Source organism: Diplotaxodon limnothrissa, linkage group LG14 (assembly GCF_057381915.1).
Source record: "Diplotaxodon limnothrissa isolate DT_005_m linkage group LG14, D_limnothrissa_male_GT1.1, whole genome shotgun sequence".
Taxonomy (NCBI): Eukaryota; Metazoa; Chordata; class Actinopteri; order Cichliformes; family Cichlidae; genus Diplotaxodon; species Diplotaxodon limnothrissa.
In genome coordinates this window covers 42,682,377-42,698,111 of record NC_140609.1, presented here as the reverse complement: position 1 = coordinate 42,698,111, position 15,735 = coordinate 42,682,377, and the positions used below count along the sequence as shown (strand labels likewise).

General features: G+C 39.9%; 1 protein-coding gene across 1 annotated transcript in view; it reads right to left on the bottom strand.

The window, feature by feature from the left end:
• LOC146619629 (polypeptide N-acetylgalactosaminyltransferase 17-like) overlaps positions 1-11,705 on the bottom strand; it is a 28,621-nt gene extending 16,916 nt beyond the window's left edge. The window contains 4 exon segments of the mRNA XM_085370251.1: positions 6,785-6,959; positions 10,478-10,524; positions 10,526-10,636; positions 11,689-11,705. Of these exon segments, the coding sequence (XP_085226377.1) occupies positions 6,785-6,959; positions 10,478-10,524; positions 10,526-10,636; positions 11,689-11,705 (350 nt within the window).
• Positions 11,706-15,735: the final 4,030 nt, after the last annotated feature.

The following is a 15,735-nucleotide window of genomic DNA, read 5'->3' as shown; positions in this document are numbered from 1 at the left end:
GGGGAGATCATTAGGATTGGAGGCGTTTTTTGGATTTTCACTTATTGTCGGCTTTACAGTCACATAAAATTCATTCCAATTTTTTGCCTTTGCTTCAATTAAGGTGTTTCTTTAAATCTACAGCAGCTCCCTTTTCAAAAGGTTTACTGACAACTGACAACGATCAATAGCAGCATACGTGGGGGGAAGAGTATGAGTCTTACGGTGACAGCGGGGCCGTGGGAGCCGGAGGGAGGGGTGAGGGTCCGCGCTAAATTTGCAAAGTTACTGATTTAAAAATTATATTTTTGAATTTTTAATTGCATGACAAACATACGATAGACTCTTGAGCATATTTATATAGCTAAATACACAACGGTATAACCGTGCTAAATAAAAGAGGTCCAAGTACCAAAGCACTCTAATGCAAGCCTCTAAACTGCATGTTGATAAGTACGTGAAGCGTACCTCTACAGCTGAAAACAGATTGTATCCATACTTTGAGGATCTGCTGAATTGTTTTTTTTTTTTGATGAACTGCAGATGATGATGAATTCCTCTTTATTGTAGAAACAGTCCCTAAGCTGTTGTTGCTCATACTTACCGAGTTCCCTAGCTACTTCCTTACTATGTCAGTAAACCTTTTGAAAAGGGAGCTGCTGTAGATTTAAAGAAACACCTTAATTGAAGCAAAGGCAAAAAATTGGAATGAATTTTATGTGACTGTAAAGCCGACAATAAGTGAAAATCCAATCACAGAAGGAAGGTCACGACAGTATCAGTAAATATGAACCTCTAAAGATTTTGAGTTCGTGCACATTGTGAATCAAGAATCTAAATATTTGTATCACAATGATTTCTATAAAAGCATTTTGTTTATGGGGATAATGCGACAAATCTTTTGTGACCCTATTAACGATCAATGGTAATTAAAGAGGAACCCTGGCTCTGAACATTTTCGTGACAAGTGACAGCGCAGACATCTACTAACGAGAGAACATGTTTTATCATCATAAACACGATGATAAGACGCATCGTTAAAGCGTCACTTCAGTAATGTTGACTCGTGTTTTTTAATAGATGAATTAAAACACTAAACTCTAATTTCTGCGGATTATTTTAAGTTTACAGAATATAACATGTGGTAAGACGACGAGTTTTACTTCTCACTGTCCATGTTATGAATGATTGCGTTTTTATGATGCGTAGTAAAACGACCCCCTCTTCTTCTTCTCTGTGTTGTTCTTGTGTGTGTGTGTGTGTGTGTGTGTGTGTGTGTGTGTGTGTGTGTCTTAGAAGTCAAATAATACATTAGCCATACTTAAAAAAAACATCTGAATTTCATTTAGAACTGAGATTCTAAGTTGTAAGCAGAAATCTTATGCACAGCCAGAAACATGTTTCCCCACTTTCACAATGCTGAGGTGCCAAATCCACAACCCCCCAACAAATGGTTTATTACACGCGGGTGTGAAGGGCAAGCTTTACTTACACAGCCTCACACACAGTAGATTTTTAAAGTTTTTTTGGGTACAGTGGTTTAGCCACAGATGCAACATCCACTTTTGATAAAGATCACTCCACCTGTTTATTTCTTAAGAAATTAAGCATCTTTATTAAGCTCTTATTTATACATGTCTACACAATAATAGACACCGTGTGCTCTGAGACGTTATAGTCTTCTACTTCTGCTTCCTATTTTCTATGAGTTTTCTATGAGTCTGTTGTGGCCAGTGCGATCCTCTATGCTGTTGCATGCTGGGGGAGCAGGCTGAGGGTCGCAGATGCCAACAGACTCGATAAACTGATCCGTAAGGCCAGCAATGTTGTGGGGATGGAGCTGGACACCCTCAAGGTGGTGTCGGAGAGGCGGATGCTGTCCAAGATAAAGACAATGTTGGATAACACCTCCCACCCACTCCATGACATGCTGGTCAGTCACAGGAGCACGTTCAGTGAGAGACTGAGATTACCGAAAAGCACCACTGAACGACACAGGAAATCTTTCCTGCCTGTGGCCATCTCCCTGTACAACGCATCCACTTAACACACTGTTTGCTGCTACAGCTACACATGTTTCTTTTCCAGCTATTTATTTATGAGTGACTTATGTATGTATGTATGTATGTATGTATATATATGTATATATTGTACTATTCTTAGTTAGTGTATTGTCTGTCTTGTCTTAATGTTGGTTTATAATGGAGCACTGTAACAAAAAATAATTTCCCCCAGGGATCAATAAAGTATTCTGATTCTGATTCTTCCATCGGTTTGGATTTTTAAACTCCCAACCTTTCAGTTTGTTATGAACGACTTATATTTCTAACATTTTGTGATGTAAAAGTGAACCATGTTTTTTTTTTTTTTTTTTTTTTTTTTTTGATGGAAGGACTTAAGACAGGAGTTATTTAAACAATTCTAAATGACAGTGTGATGGCCATAGTACTTTATGTGGGCCAAATGTGTTAAGGATAATGTTTATCAATGTAAAATTGCAAAGAACCTTTGAATAGATTATAACATTTTGTAAACAGTTACCTCAGAAGCTGTATTGGTAGATCTATGTATGTAAGGTAAAACTATCCACAGTACTTCCACTTAAGTAGCTAAACACATAAAGTCACCCTTACCAATAATACGCTGCTCCTTAAAAAAGTAGCACAAACAGACAACTGACTGAGCAATGATAAGTAGAGCTACCCGAGGCCGATACTCAAGCAGAAGAAAATTAAAAGTTGTTGTTTTTGTGGCTCGAAAAATTAAAGAATGTATGTTTAATAATTCAACAAGACCCACACCTTCAACACATGTACATCCAAATTTTGGAACAGGCTCAACATTGCTGTTGTTCAATAGTTTTTATCCGTTTGAAAAAGTCATTTTACGGCTTTAATGTTTCCAGCTGATAAGGAGAATGAGTGCGTTTCAAATGAGCGTCCGAAGGCTTTAAACATCTGCTTAGTCTGTAACGACAGTATCAAACTACAGAGCATTGTTTTTACTAAAATTCAACATTTTCAGATGAAAATTTGGCTACTTTTTTTTTTTACTGTAACACCCACCTCAACGCCGTTGTTAGGATACTCTTGGTGATCACATTTTTTCATATTTATGCTTCTGGCACTGAGGGTATCTAATACGCATGTTGTCGCTGTGTTTTGTACTACCAGCTGTGAGGGCTCTGCTTTTGCTTTGAGCAGTCTGTTTTTATTTTGTCTCGTGAGTGTGTGTTTTTCAAACGAGATCCTCGTCAGTTTGATTTTGTTACCACAAACTTTGTGTGAAGTTCACAACAGAGGTAAAGAGATTTAAACACCCCAGTTTAAGGAGGCAGGCAGGGGTTGGACCACCTGCACAGGACAGGTGAAGCGGAGAGTGTCCGGGGAGATGTGCAGCAGAAGCAGAGGGAACATTTTACTAGATGATAAATGGCAGATTTAGATGATTAAGGATTTGTTGACAAGATTAAAAGACACGTCCGTCAGAGTTCAACAACATTACAGTTTGATTAAATAAAACTTTTTTAAACTACACAAGGGTCATTTTCTCCTCTGATAGTAATCATATTAAACATGTCAAGAAAGAAAGAGTATAAAGAAAATAGTAAATGTGTGTCTAATTAAACTCTTCCTGTGAGCCTTACATCATCCTTTAATATGTTTGGTGTTACAAACTTGAAGAAGCACAGAAAAGATCATCAGACATTAATCTAATCAGTTTTCAGCCTTCATTCGTATTGAAAAGTTGAAATCTTCCCTGCTAGACCCAAGTGCAGCGTTTAACACCGTCGGCCATAACATTTTATTACAGCTATTATTAAATGGAGAGTGCTCTTCACACACTGAGGTTAATTATGAAGCTCCACAGGCTTCTGTGCAAAGACCAGTTCTGTTTACATTATACGTGCTTTAGAAGGCATAGCATAGCACAGGTCAGCTCAGCAACATCTCGACTTTGGCTTGTTTTTTCTGGTTAACGTAATTTAGAATTAAAGTTTAGTGTTCTTAGCATTTAGGATGGCCGTGGCGAGTAACTCAAGTGCTGTAAACATTTCATCAAAAGTTATCTGAGTTGGAAGGGTGGCTGTTAATAAGCCATTCTTAAGGAAGGAGAACAGAGAAAAATAAGGCTGAGGTGTGCCAAATTACACAAGAAATTGACTGGAAAAAGAAATCAGCTGTAATATGTCTTATGGAGTAATGAATCCAAATTTGAAATATGCATGGAAGAGGTCCGAAGAGAGATACAACAGTGAATGTCTATAGCCGTCTTTAACACAGCGTGGATACTCTACCGTGCTTTGAGGCTGGATTTCAGCCAGTGTTGTTGGAGCTCTTATCCAAATTAATCAAATTATGAATGTAGAAAAGTTCCACCAGATTTTGATCGACCATGTAATACCAAGTAATGTCTGATTGGCAGCAACTTTCAGTACGACAATGATCGCAAACATACTGCCATTGTAGTCAAAGTATGCCTGGATGAAACAACGCATCAGTCATGGATTGATCTCTCCAGGGTTCGAACCTCAAGATAATCGAAGCAGTGTGGGATCATCTTGACAGAAAACAAAACAAAAGGCATCCAGCATCCAAAGAAGAGTCTCGGATGTCTTTCAAGAAGCCTGCAGAACTAAGAAATTACAAGAAAGCTTACCTATTAGAGTTTAAGCTGCGTTGAAGAATGAAAGGCAGCTTTAACTGAACAAAAGGGTAAAAAAATCCCACATTGACGGCTAACTCAAGAGACAAAAAGCATTAGAACTCAAGTCATTACCGTACTTAAGGATAAATAAGTTAATTAATTACATTAATGCATAAGCAGAAAATAACCTACAGTAACTGCTTTGCGATATGGAAGTGCAAAAGACAACTGAAAGGGAGGATAGTTTCTATTAAGGGACAGAGGAACGATAAGAAACGATAAGAAATCAAGGAGTGTGGTGTAGATAAGTGAGGAAATCCGATCATTACTACAAATTTAGTTGAAATTTAAATATTTTAACTATGGTGTGTGAGGTGGGCCCCTGGGTGCCTCCTGTGAGGGCTGTCTGTTTTCCACATTCTGCAACGGTAAAATACGACTTAGAGGCGGATATTTGTTTTACCAAATGGACAATTGCTGTTGACAAAACTCGCCTCATGGTTGACTCTGAGAAAAAAACTCTTTCCCACAGAGGGGAATAAACTTATTCGAATATGAGCTTTTTTCCACTAAGGCTTATTTTATGGGGAGATGTACGAAATTATTTACCGGGTTACAAGCAATGATAATATCGGCTGTTGACTCCTCATTTTCATTTTCTGTCTATTGAGAAAACCCAGTGTAAAAGTAGCTAAAAGTAATGAAGAAAAAAACTTTGGTCTGACAAGGAGCAGGCTGCGCAAAACCTACCTTATAGATGTTTTAATAATAATAATATTGTTTTGGGGGGCGCGTTATAGGTTATAAGCATTGAGAAAAAACTGATATCTGATATCTCACTCCTCCTTGACCCGCGGTGTGTGTGTGTGTGTGTGTGTGTGTGTGTGTGTGTGTGTGTGTGTGTGTGTGTGTGTGTGTGTGTGTGTGTGTGTGTGTGTGTGTGAAACAAGATCGCCTGTCACGGCAATTATGGTTTGTTTTTTCAGTCCCTTGTAAAAGGGATTCTCAAAAGGAAAAGTAGTATTCAAAGAAAAGTATTCACTAAGGGATATTTATTCATTTTTACACATACGGGGTAGGCAGCCTGTAGGTTACAAGCGGATAGAAAGTTCTTCTTTTCATCACAAGCTATGGTGTAGCCTAAAAATGCAATTTGTTGCTAGGCAGATCATCTTAAAGGTTTTTTTTACTGCGTCTGTATTATAGGAAAATAAAATACTATTGAAATCTCTACAGGAAGTCACTCTTTATTCCCATTAAGAAATACAGAGAAAATCGTCATAATATTGAAACAGAATTCAGACTATGAGTTTGCGGAAAACTAGCTGCCGCTCTGTCTCTCTATACAGCACAAAATCAGCTGCTGCATCACCGCTGTGCTTCAGGAACCAAACCCCTCCCCTCATGTATATGGAACATGACGCATCAGGTCTGAAAATGACTAGACAATTCCGGAGTATTTCCGGAAGTGTCATAAGGTCCGGATCGAGGCCTTCCTTAGTAAATATGCTGTAATTGAATATGGCATATTCAAAGCCTTCTTCTTTGGGAGAGCAGATCTCATCGGACACAGGAGAGCTGCTGGGCTGCAGAATGAAATCCATCTTGTGTGTCTGAGGCTTAGAAATTGTGAACTCCTCCTCTCTGCTTTTATTCTCCTCCCTCTAAAAACTTTTTTCTTTTTTTTTCCCAACAACAGATGGCGCGCTTCCGGAGGTTTACCCCCCCTCCCTTCTCAGGATGCAATTCGACACGCTTAGCGACAGATGGCGCGCTTCCGGGGTTCGCCCCCCCTTCTCCGGATGTCGGGGGGTTCCCGCCCCCCCCCCCTTCTCCGGATGCAATTCGTCACGGTCATTACTCGCTTCCGGGGGGGAGGGGGGAGGTCAAAAGGTCATGATTAGGGCCATCAATCACTTTGGATTAAATTTTGTCATAAACCGTATGGGAGTATCTCTCTATAAGTTATTCCAATGTTCATACATTTGGCAAAGATATGTTTTTTTCCAGATTTAATTTTGAGTACATGTCATTTTTGTTTTTGAATGCTGTGTTTCACTTTAATTTACACTAAAATAAGCCTTTTTCCAAATACCAAAAATTCACTCCTGACTGTTAATAACACCGTGCTTCCCGCTAGATGATAGGACCCACTCACCATGATGGGGTGAACTCCACATGGGCATCAAAAAATCCTGTCACCTCAGCAGTGGCTACCTTCCAACCCTCGATCCTGGCCCTGATCAATCCCTCTCTCTTTTGGTTCCTTACAATCTTCACCAGGCCGGGATAGCGTTTGTTCACATACTCCTCCAGTGGACCTTTCAGTTGCTCTACAGTTCAGAAAATGAAGATAACACATCAAACAAAACAAGTCAGAAATGCTTATAAAGACTGATCTTTAGTTGATCTTTGAATCTGCAGTTTAGCTTATAATCTGCACATCTATCCTTGAACAGTCTGCCAGCTGGAGTTTTCCAGTATTTGATCTGATGTCAGGACTAATAAAGCCTGAAAAGAATATATCACCATTGCAGCTAAGTTGGCGAGTTTAAGAAGAATCCCTACATGCTAAAGAAAGTGCTTGTATTTTTTTCTTAGCTTCTCTAACATCAGATCCATTGCAGCCCTCTTTACTGAAGAAAGGAGGAAAAAAAGAAAAATGCTGTTCCAGAGTCCCCTCTGGCAGCAACAATCAAAGCCTGACACATTATGCCTAGCTTGCATAATTATTTTCATGCAATCACAATAATTGGAATTCATGTCGATAAATATGAAAGGACAGCAGAGTGAGCTTAAGCAACCATTCCCAGTATGACAACTCTTTTGTCTCACTTCTCTCACTGGCAGCCTGCACTCCTTTATAAACCTCACATCAAGCCTTAGTATTGGTTGTGTGAAACAACATGATAAGAACACAAAGGGCAACCCACTAAGCACTAAATGGTAAATGGCCTGCATTTGTATAGCGCTTTTCTAGTCCCTAAGGACCCCAAAGCGCTTCACACTACATAATAAGTATTTGGTCAATAACAAAAATACAACTCAATACTTTGTAACATAACCTTTGTTGGCAATAACAGAGGTCAAACGTTTACTATAGGTCTTTACCAGGTTTGCACACACAGTAGCTGGTATTTTGGCCCATTCCTCCATGCAGATCTTCTCGAGAGCAGTGATGTTTTGGGGCTGTCGCCGAGCAACACGGACTTTCAACTCCCGCCACAGATTTTCTATGGGGTTGAGGTCTGGAGACTGGCTAGGCCACTCCAGGACTTTCAAATGCTTCTTACGGAGCCACTCCTTTGTTGCCCGGGTGGTGTGTTTTGGATCATTGTCATGTTGGAAGACCCAGCCTCGTTTCATCTTCAAAGTTCTCACTGATGGAAGGAGGTTTTGGCTCAAAATCTCACGATACATGGCCCCATTCATTCCGTCCTTAACACGGATCAGTCGTCCTGTCCCCTTGGCAGAAAAACAGCCCCATAGCATGATGTTTCCACCCCCATGCTTCACAGTAGGTATGGTGTTCTTGGGATGCAACTCAGTATTCTTCTTCCTCCAAACACAACGAGTTGAGTTTATACCAAAAAGTTCTACTTTGGTTTCATCTGACCACATGACATTCTCCCAATCCTCTGCTGTATCATCCATGTGCTCTCTGGCAAACTTCAGACGGGCCTGGACATGCACTGGCTTCAGCAGCGGAACACGTCTGGCACTGCGGGATTTGATTCCCTGCCGTTGTAGTGTGTTACTGATGGTGACCTTTGTTACTTTGGTCCCAGCTCTCTGCAGGTCATTCACCAGGTCCCCCCGTGTGGTTCTGGGATCTTTGCTCACCGTTCTCATGATCATTTTGACCCCACGGGATGAGATCTTGCGTGGAGCCCCAGATCGAGGGAGATTATCAGTGGTCTTGTATGTCTTCCATTTTCTGATGATTGCTCCCACAGTTGATTTTTGCACACCAAGCAAATACTTATTTTCCACCCTGATTTACGAATAAATTCTTTACAAATCCAACCATGTGAATTCATGGATTTTTTTTTCACATTCTGTCTCTCACAGTTGAAGTGTACCTCTGGTGCAAATTACTGACCTCTGTCATCATTTTAGGTGGGGGAACTTGCACAATCGGTGGTTGACTAAATACTTTTTTGCCCCACTGTACCTATGAAAATATACTCACTGTATATATATATAATCAAAGCATTTCTTTAGCAAAGTGCACATACTAGCCCTTTTTAAGTTCATTGACATATGTGCACTCAAACAGGCCCAATGAGATTGAGGGTTATACCCCAATTATTTGTGTTAGGTTTGTAAGCTTTTCCAAATGAATACAGAAAATCAGCAAAACCACCATAAAGAAAGCTTATTTAAATAAAGCTGATATTGGGAGAACAAAGCCCAAGGGGTGGAAAATGAGTAAAAAACCTGTGAAGCAGAGAATAACATGAGGGACTGTTGCAGAGCGCATGAGTGAAACAAGCTCACAGATGAGCTGACAAAGATTGGCAGAAATCACTTTAGAGCAGCCGGGTAATAAGGAACAGGTGAACATAGAGTGGAGCAGATAATTACGAGCAAAAACCCAAACAAATACTTTCAGACAATCCTAAAGCTCTTATTTAGTTGCATAGAGCCATGTGTGAACATTTTGTCTTTACATTTTGCTTCCAAGGAACCGAACTGTCTTTTAATTCTGTAATTTATTTCACGTTCTTCAGGCTTTCTGAAGGTCCTTCAAATTTTTCTTTGGACATCATTTTATCATAATTTTCAGTGCAGTCCTTTATTTGTTTGTTCCTATGAATCATTCACACATAATAAAGGCACCTAACTCAAGGGACAAATTCGTTACTGGCACATTACCAGCAGCTTGTCACAAATACACAATTTGTTTCCTGCACAAAAAATGACAACGATAACACACCAGCAAGGTGATTACCAAAGAGCTATTAGCCAAAAACTTGACATATGTCAAGAAACTAAACAAGTAGAGGACAAAAGAACTGGCAGCTTAAATAAAAACATCTACAGCAGACGAACAGAATTTGAAAGTTGTGTCCTTAAGAAATAACACAAAACTGACACACAACCTGAGAGATGCATCTGGCATCTTATGTTTGCAAGTTTCAGTAAACTGCTGCATCTATTTCCCATTTTCCTAGCAAAATACAAAGACATGATGGCTTATTAGCTCATCCTATCCTAAATAACCACTAATGTATGCCAACTATTGTCACTGCTACACTATCAAAAGCTGAAAACAAACATAAAAAACATACAAATTCATCACCACAACAACACAGTTGATAAATAAAGAAATACAGAAGCACACATGCAAATAGAGAGATGACATAAAAGTTCTCACTCAGCTCCCTGCGGTGCTGTTTTAAGCTCCAACTCACTCTAAACAACACCAACGGGGGTCTACTGCTTCCTGAGCATCAACGACCGCGCCACCTTTTTAAGATAAGATAAGATAAGATAAGATAAGATAACCTTTATTAGTCCCACACGTGGGAAATTTGTTTTGTCACAGCAGGAAGAGGACAGTGCAAAGGTTATTCACTAGTTTCAGTTTTATAATAATATAAAACTTAATTATATAATTATATTCAGGTTACATGACACTTATTGTATAAGATAATTATTTCTGGGATGCTGAATGACAATTTGATGTGTATTTTGTTGCTTTCAGTAGAAATCCTGCTGATGACTCAGTGGATTTTAGATGGAAATTCTGTGTTTCACTCACTATAAACCATCTTCTAATCAGAGGGCGAAAAAGCCACTCTTCTTATTTGGTATTAGCTGAAGAAAATATTTAATCTATACTGACCGTCATCGCTGTTGTCGTCCACCAGGATGACCTCCTTGAGCAAGTGTGTGATTGACAGCTGAGTGGACTGAGCGCAGGATCACCGACAGAGCCTCGTTGACGAAGATGAAGATGAGGGAGATTTGGGGAAGGTCTCTTGAGTAGCTGACCTTTCTACATCTGTAGAAAGACACGACACAACACCTGTAAACTACTTGCATTAAGTAATACGAGGTGCCAGTGGAGCACTAGAGTGATGGTTTGGGAAAAGTAGTCTACAAAGTTATACAATTAAAAAGACAATCATGATTTTGTATTGATGAGCCCATTTACCATGATTTCTAACATTTCTGATCAATTGAATGTTGTATTAAATAACAAGGAATATGCCTTTCTTTTTAAAAAATGAGGACATTTCTCAGTGAACCTTAATTTTTGAGTGCTCGCATATTTAATTTTGAATTTGTAAAAAAGACTAAACTACCTCCATAGAGCTGCTGACGTCTTGTTCAATGGGGCTGAAAGGCAGAGCAAGTGCTGCTTCCTGTTCAACTATAATCACAAGGATTTATTTTCCACATTGGCCTTTTAACTGCATGTGCTGTTTCAGATAGAAACCCTATTTTAAACTTGTTTTGTTTAAACAGCTCTAATGAAGCGGAAAGCGGCAGGGTGAGGCTTTGGCTCTAAGTTTAGCACATGTGGGAAAGGAAGGGGCTTCTTTTATTGTCTCCTTTTCACGTCTTTTTTTCTTTTATCGATTATCTTATTTCCTCTGTGAAATAATAGCTAATTAGAAGTTATTCTATAACAAATCCAGTGTTTTCAATTCACGAGGTTGGAGAACACTTTTTTAGGGTTTTTGGCAGGAAACCATTAGAAAACAGAAGGCAACATTAACAAGATTAACCACGAAGAACTGGGACATTTGTCACCTTTTTTCTCCTTCTGATACAATATTGCAAAAGTCTTGAGGCATCCTCATTTCATTATATTCTGCTGGGAAAATGGGAAATAGGCAGAGCAATTCACTGAAACGTGCAAACATAAATGGAAATACAGTACATAAGGCAAAAATGTACTTGAAAGTCAATATTTGGTATGGCCACCTTTACTATCGAACATAGCCTGGACTCTCTCTTTCCGGAACACACTGCTTTAATAAATGTTGAGGTCTGGGCTCTGGGGAGGCCAATCCATGACTGATCTAGGTATACGTTTATTGTATTCACCGTGTGTTTGGGATCATTGTCGTAATGAATAAAAATATGCCTTTTCCAACTAGATGCTTTTCAGCTGGGACTGCATGATTAATGAAAATCTTAATATCTGGTTCATATTTCCATCAGCTTTCTCAAGATTCCCAACACCACTGGCAGAGCCTTCATCGTGTTTTACAGATGGATGTAAACACCCTCTGTTGGAGTCATATCAACAATTATTTGAACCAAAAATGTCAAATATGAATTCATAATGCTGTAAGACCTGTTGCCACTGATATAGTCCAGTTCTCGTGTAATTTACCATACCTCAGCCTTTTCTCCCTGTTTCTCTTCACTAAAAATGGCTTCCTGACAGCCTTCCACTGAGACCGTTTCTGATGAGGCTTCAGCAAACAGCAGATGGATCCATTAAAGGGCCAGTGCATCTCTCAGGTACTTCAAGTCTTTGCTTTTCTTTATATTTTTCTACATCTTAAGGACATGATTTCCAGATACAGTTCATCTGCTGTACAGAGTTATTTAGTCCTGCTACTTTTCCGGTTTCCTCAATTTTTTTAAGGACTCACAGCACGCCAGATTTTTGGGAACCACCTAGTTGGTTCAAAATGTTATTTTTACCTATCAGATTTTGTTATCTTTTAGATTCTTAAAGTGCTATGCTGTGGTGTGCTGGGGGAGCAGCACAGCAAAGAAGGACTCATCCAGGCTGGAAAAACTGATCAGGAAGGCTAGCTCTGTGGTCGGCATGAAGCTGGACACCCTGGTGACAGTGGCAGAGAAAAGGACACTAAAGAAACTGATGGACATTATGGACAATGCCAGGCATCCTCTGCACACGGCCATTAACAACCAGAAGAGTCTGTTCAGTGACAGGTTGCTTCTCCCCAAGACAAGAACTAACAGACTTAAAAACTCCTTTGTCCCACACGCCATCAGACTGTTTAACTCCTCTCTGGAGGGGAGAGGGAGGGGAAACAGGAGGACAAAGGAGGGGGGAACAACTAAGCTGTAGTGCCTCTTCACCTCACTGTGCAATACCTTTTGTGCAATACTTTTGTAAATAGTCAACAGTGCAATAGACCTCAATACTCGATACTTTGGGAGCCATAAACATCATTAGACCAGTGCACATATTGGTAAATGGACTGGTTCTTATATAGCGCTTTTCTACTCTTCTGAGCACTCAAAGCGCTTTACACAACTTGTGCATTCACCCATTCACACCCATTCGCACAAGCACATTGTTCTAGGTGCTTTCTAAGTAACATTCACACACATTCATACTCCGATGGATGCATCGGAGAGCAATTTGGGGTTAATATCTTGCCCAAGGATATTTGGCATGCAGACTGGGGGAAGCCAGGAATCGAACCACCAATCTTCCGATCAGCAGATGACCTGCTCTACCGCCTGAGCTACAGCCACCCCCTTATTGTCTCTATTGTGCTCTGTCTTGGTTGTTGAGTTGACTAATGTGGAAATAAAATTTATCCAGCAGTAAACCTGAGTTTGCGGTGAGGGAAGCATCTTGTACAGTACAGCACTTTCCAGCAGGAACTTCGATAGAATGTAAAATAAAACATTTTGTGTATTTTAAAATGACATTCAGTGTGTTTTTGTTGTTGCTGCACTAATCAACCACTTACTACTAACTGCAATGGTAGTTTATTGGATTGGAAAGTGTGGCGATGCTCGCCACCTGGTCTCCCTTCTTGCTTGTTGGTGTGGGCAGGTCTCATTTGTAGGTGCTGAAGAGCTGCTGTGGCTCATTTCCATCAGTGGCACTGGCAATACCTGGGCTCATTCTGTCAGTGAGGTAGTTGAAAAACCCCAGTTGGGTAAAGCGTTTGGGGGTTTTTGTTAACAGACATGCTTATCTATTTAGTTGGTGTTATTTTTTTCAGCTAAATTTTTTAGTGCAATTAGCACTTTCAGCATCAATCCATAGCAATGTGTTGTATTTTTCACATTGTCTGTGTGTAAAATACATATGTAAGCATAGATTACACAAAGGATCCTGCACGCCAAGCTGGATACAAATAGAAATCCCTGGAAACAATTCTTTCTGCGCTTAAGAGCAGCTTCCTATTGCAACGCTGGAGGATTTGTCACCATTACTGGATACGCTGCAGAAGCACAGCAAAGCAGTGACTGTGTGGAGTCGAAAACTATTACACCAACTACACTACACAGTCACCCACATTACCCCAATCACTGGCGTGTTTACACAACAGAGACGCTGAGTCTTTGTTACGGGCGCCAGCCACTGTGGCCTCGTTGTGTGGACACAGAGAGACCTTGCTGTGACTCGCGTCTTCCCTGCTGTGGATTTCTGGAAACCGCGCTTAAAGAAAGCACAAGACTTCTTTCGTAAAATGTGCCTTCCTGAACTTGTTGGGAAATACTTCTCGAAACAACGTGCTGCTCTAAATAGCCTGTAATGTTTCATGTTGTGGTTAAAGATTGATGACAGCTGTGTGGTGCGATGTAAATAGTTTGCATTTCATTTTTATGTGATTGCTGTGTACATGTGAATAGATCTATAATAAAGAAAAACAAACAAATATACTATTCTTTTTTGTTTTATTAAAACAACTTCACACAAAGTACAACTATTTACAATGTACAGTACATCCAAAAGAACAGCTTTAAGAATACTCAACAGGAGCAAGTGTCATTTGGCCCTGGTTTGACAACAACACTGGGGCACATATTAACAAAAACACAGCAAACCTTAACGATCTTATCAAGAAGTGTTGTGTCTTCAGCCTCACATGATAAGAGTAATCAGACTGTGTGTAACATTTTGAACTTGTTGCGCAAACTACCTATTACTCGCTCAACATGAATTCTCAGGTGGGCAATTGCTCTCGTTTGTTCAACGTCCCTTGCATCAAGTTGACAGTAGCCTTTTGTGAAAGCTGGAATCTTGACCTCCGCACACATCATTCCTACAGCATCTCTGATGTCAAAGCCTCTGTCAGCCAATACTACGTCCCCTGGTAACAGCTTTTGAAGAATGCCACATCTCTCTATGATGTGTTTATCTGATGCACGACTAGGGCTGGGCCATATTATACCATTCACGGTAATACCGGTATAATGTTAGGCAACGATAGGAAAATGAAATATCGCGATAGAATGGGAGTAAAACGCGCATGCGCAGTGCCTTTGTTTTCATACGCACATGGCCGATTGTTGAGTGAAACAGATGAACCAGAATTGGTTTGTAAAAATGGTGCAACTTCCGTGATGTGGAACTGGTTTGGTGTTTGTCTGTCAGATACACGACAAAGCACATTTTTTTGCAGAACATGAAAGCGGTCGTCGTTAATTGTCGTATTTGTCGGACTAAGATGCTCTTAAATCTGGGAGTAATCTGGGTCCTAAACTCCGTATGCTTCAGGTCAAACAACACTGCAGCATCACTGAGAGTTAAAAACTGTCTAAATTCTTTCATCTTTAGTAAAACGATCAGCATTGCTGCTTTACCAGGTGTAACTATAAAGTTTAACTTCCATGAAAACAAAAAGTTATTACATTTAATGGAGTTAGAAGTTAGCAGGAAGCTAGCGGAAGTTAGCTCGCTAGTTTCGCTAGTTACCTAAGCATGATATAGCATGTTCTGACTGAGAGATTTCTGAACAAATTAAAACGTACAGCTCTGCTATCACTTCCAACATAAATGAAGACAGGAAACTAAACAGCAGTGACGTTTGTAGGGTTACTGAAGTTGGGCTAGCTGGTATATAATGATGTGCTACGTGATCGCTAGCGACACAGCTATGTTAGCATAACATAAACAGTGAAGCTGGAGGACGAACACTAACACTTTTCCACTTATAAAAGTTAACGTGAAGGTTCTTCATGGTTAGAGACAAATGCAATCGCATGGCAGGATGCTGTAAACGGACCAAACTTCAGTCAGGAGAACAACTGAGATAATCTATCCACAATACCAGGTTAGTCATTAATATACTGCAACAACATGGGAATAGAGCAGCTGCCAGAGAATTCAACATTAATGAATCAATGGTACAGAAGTGGAGGAAGCAA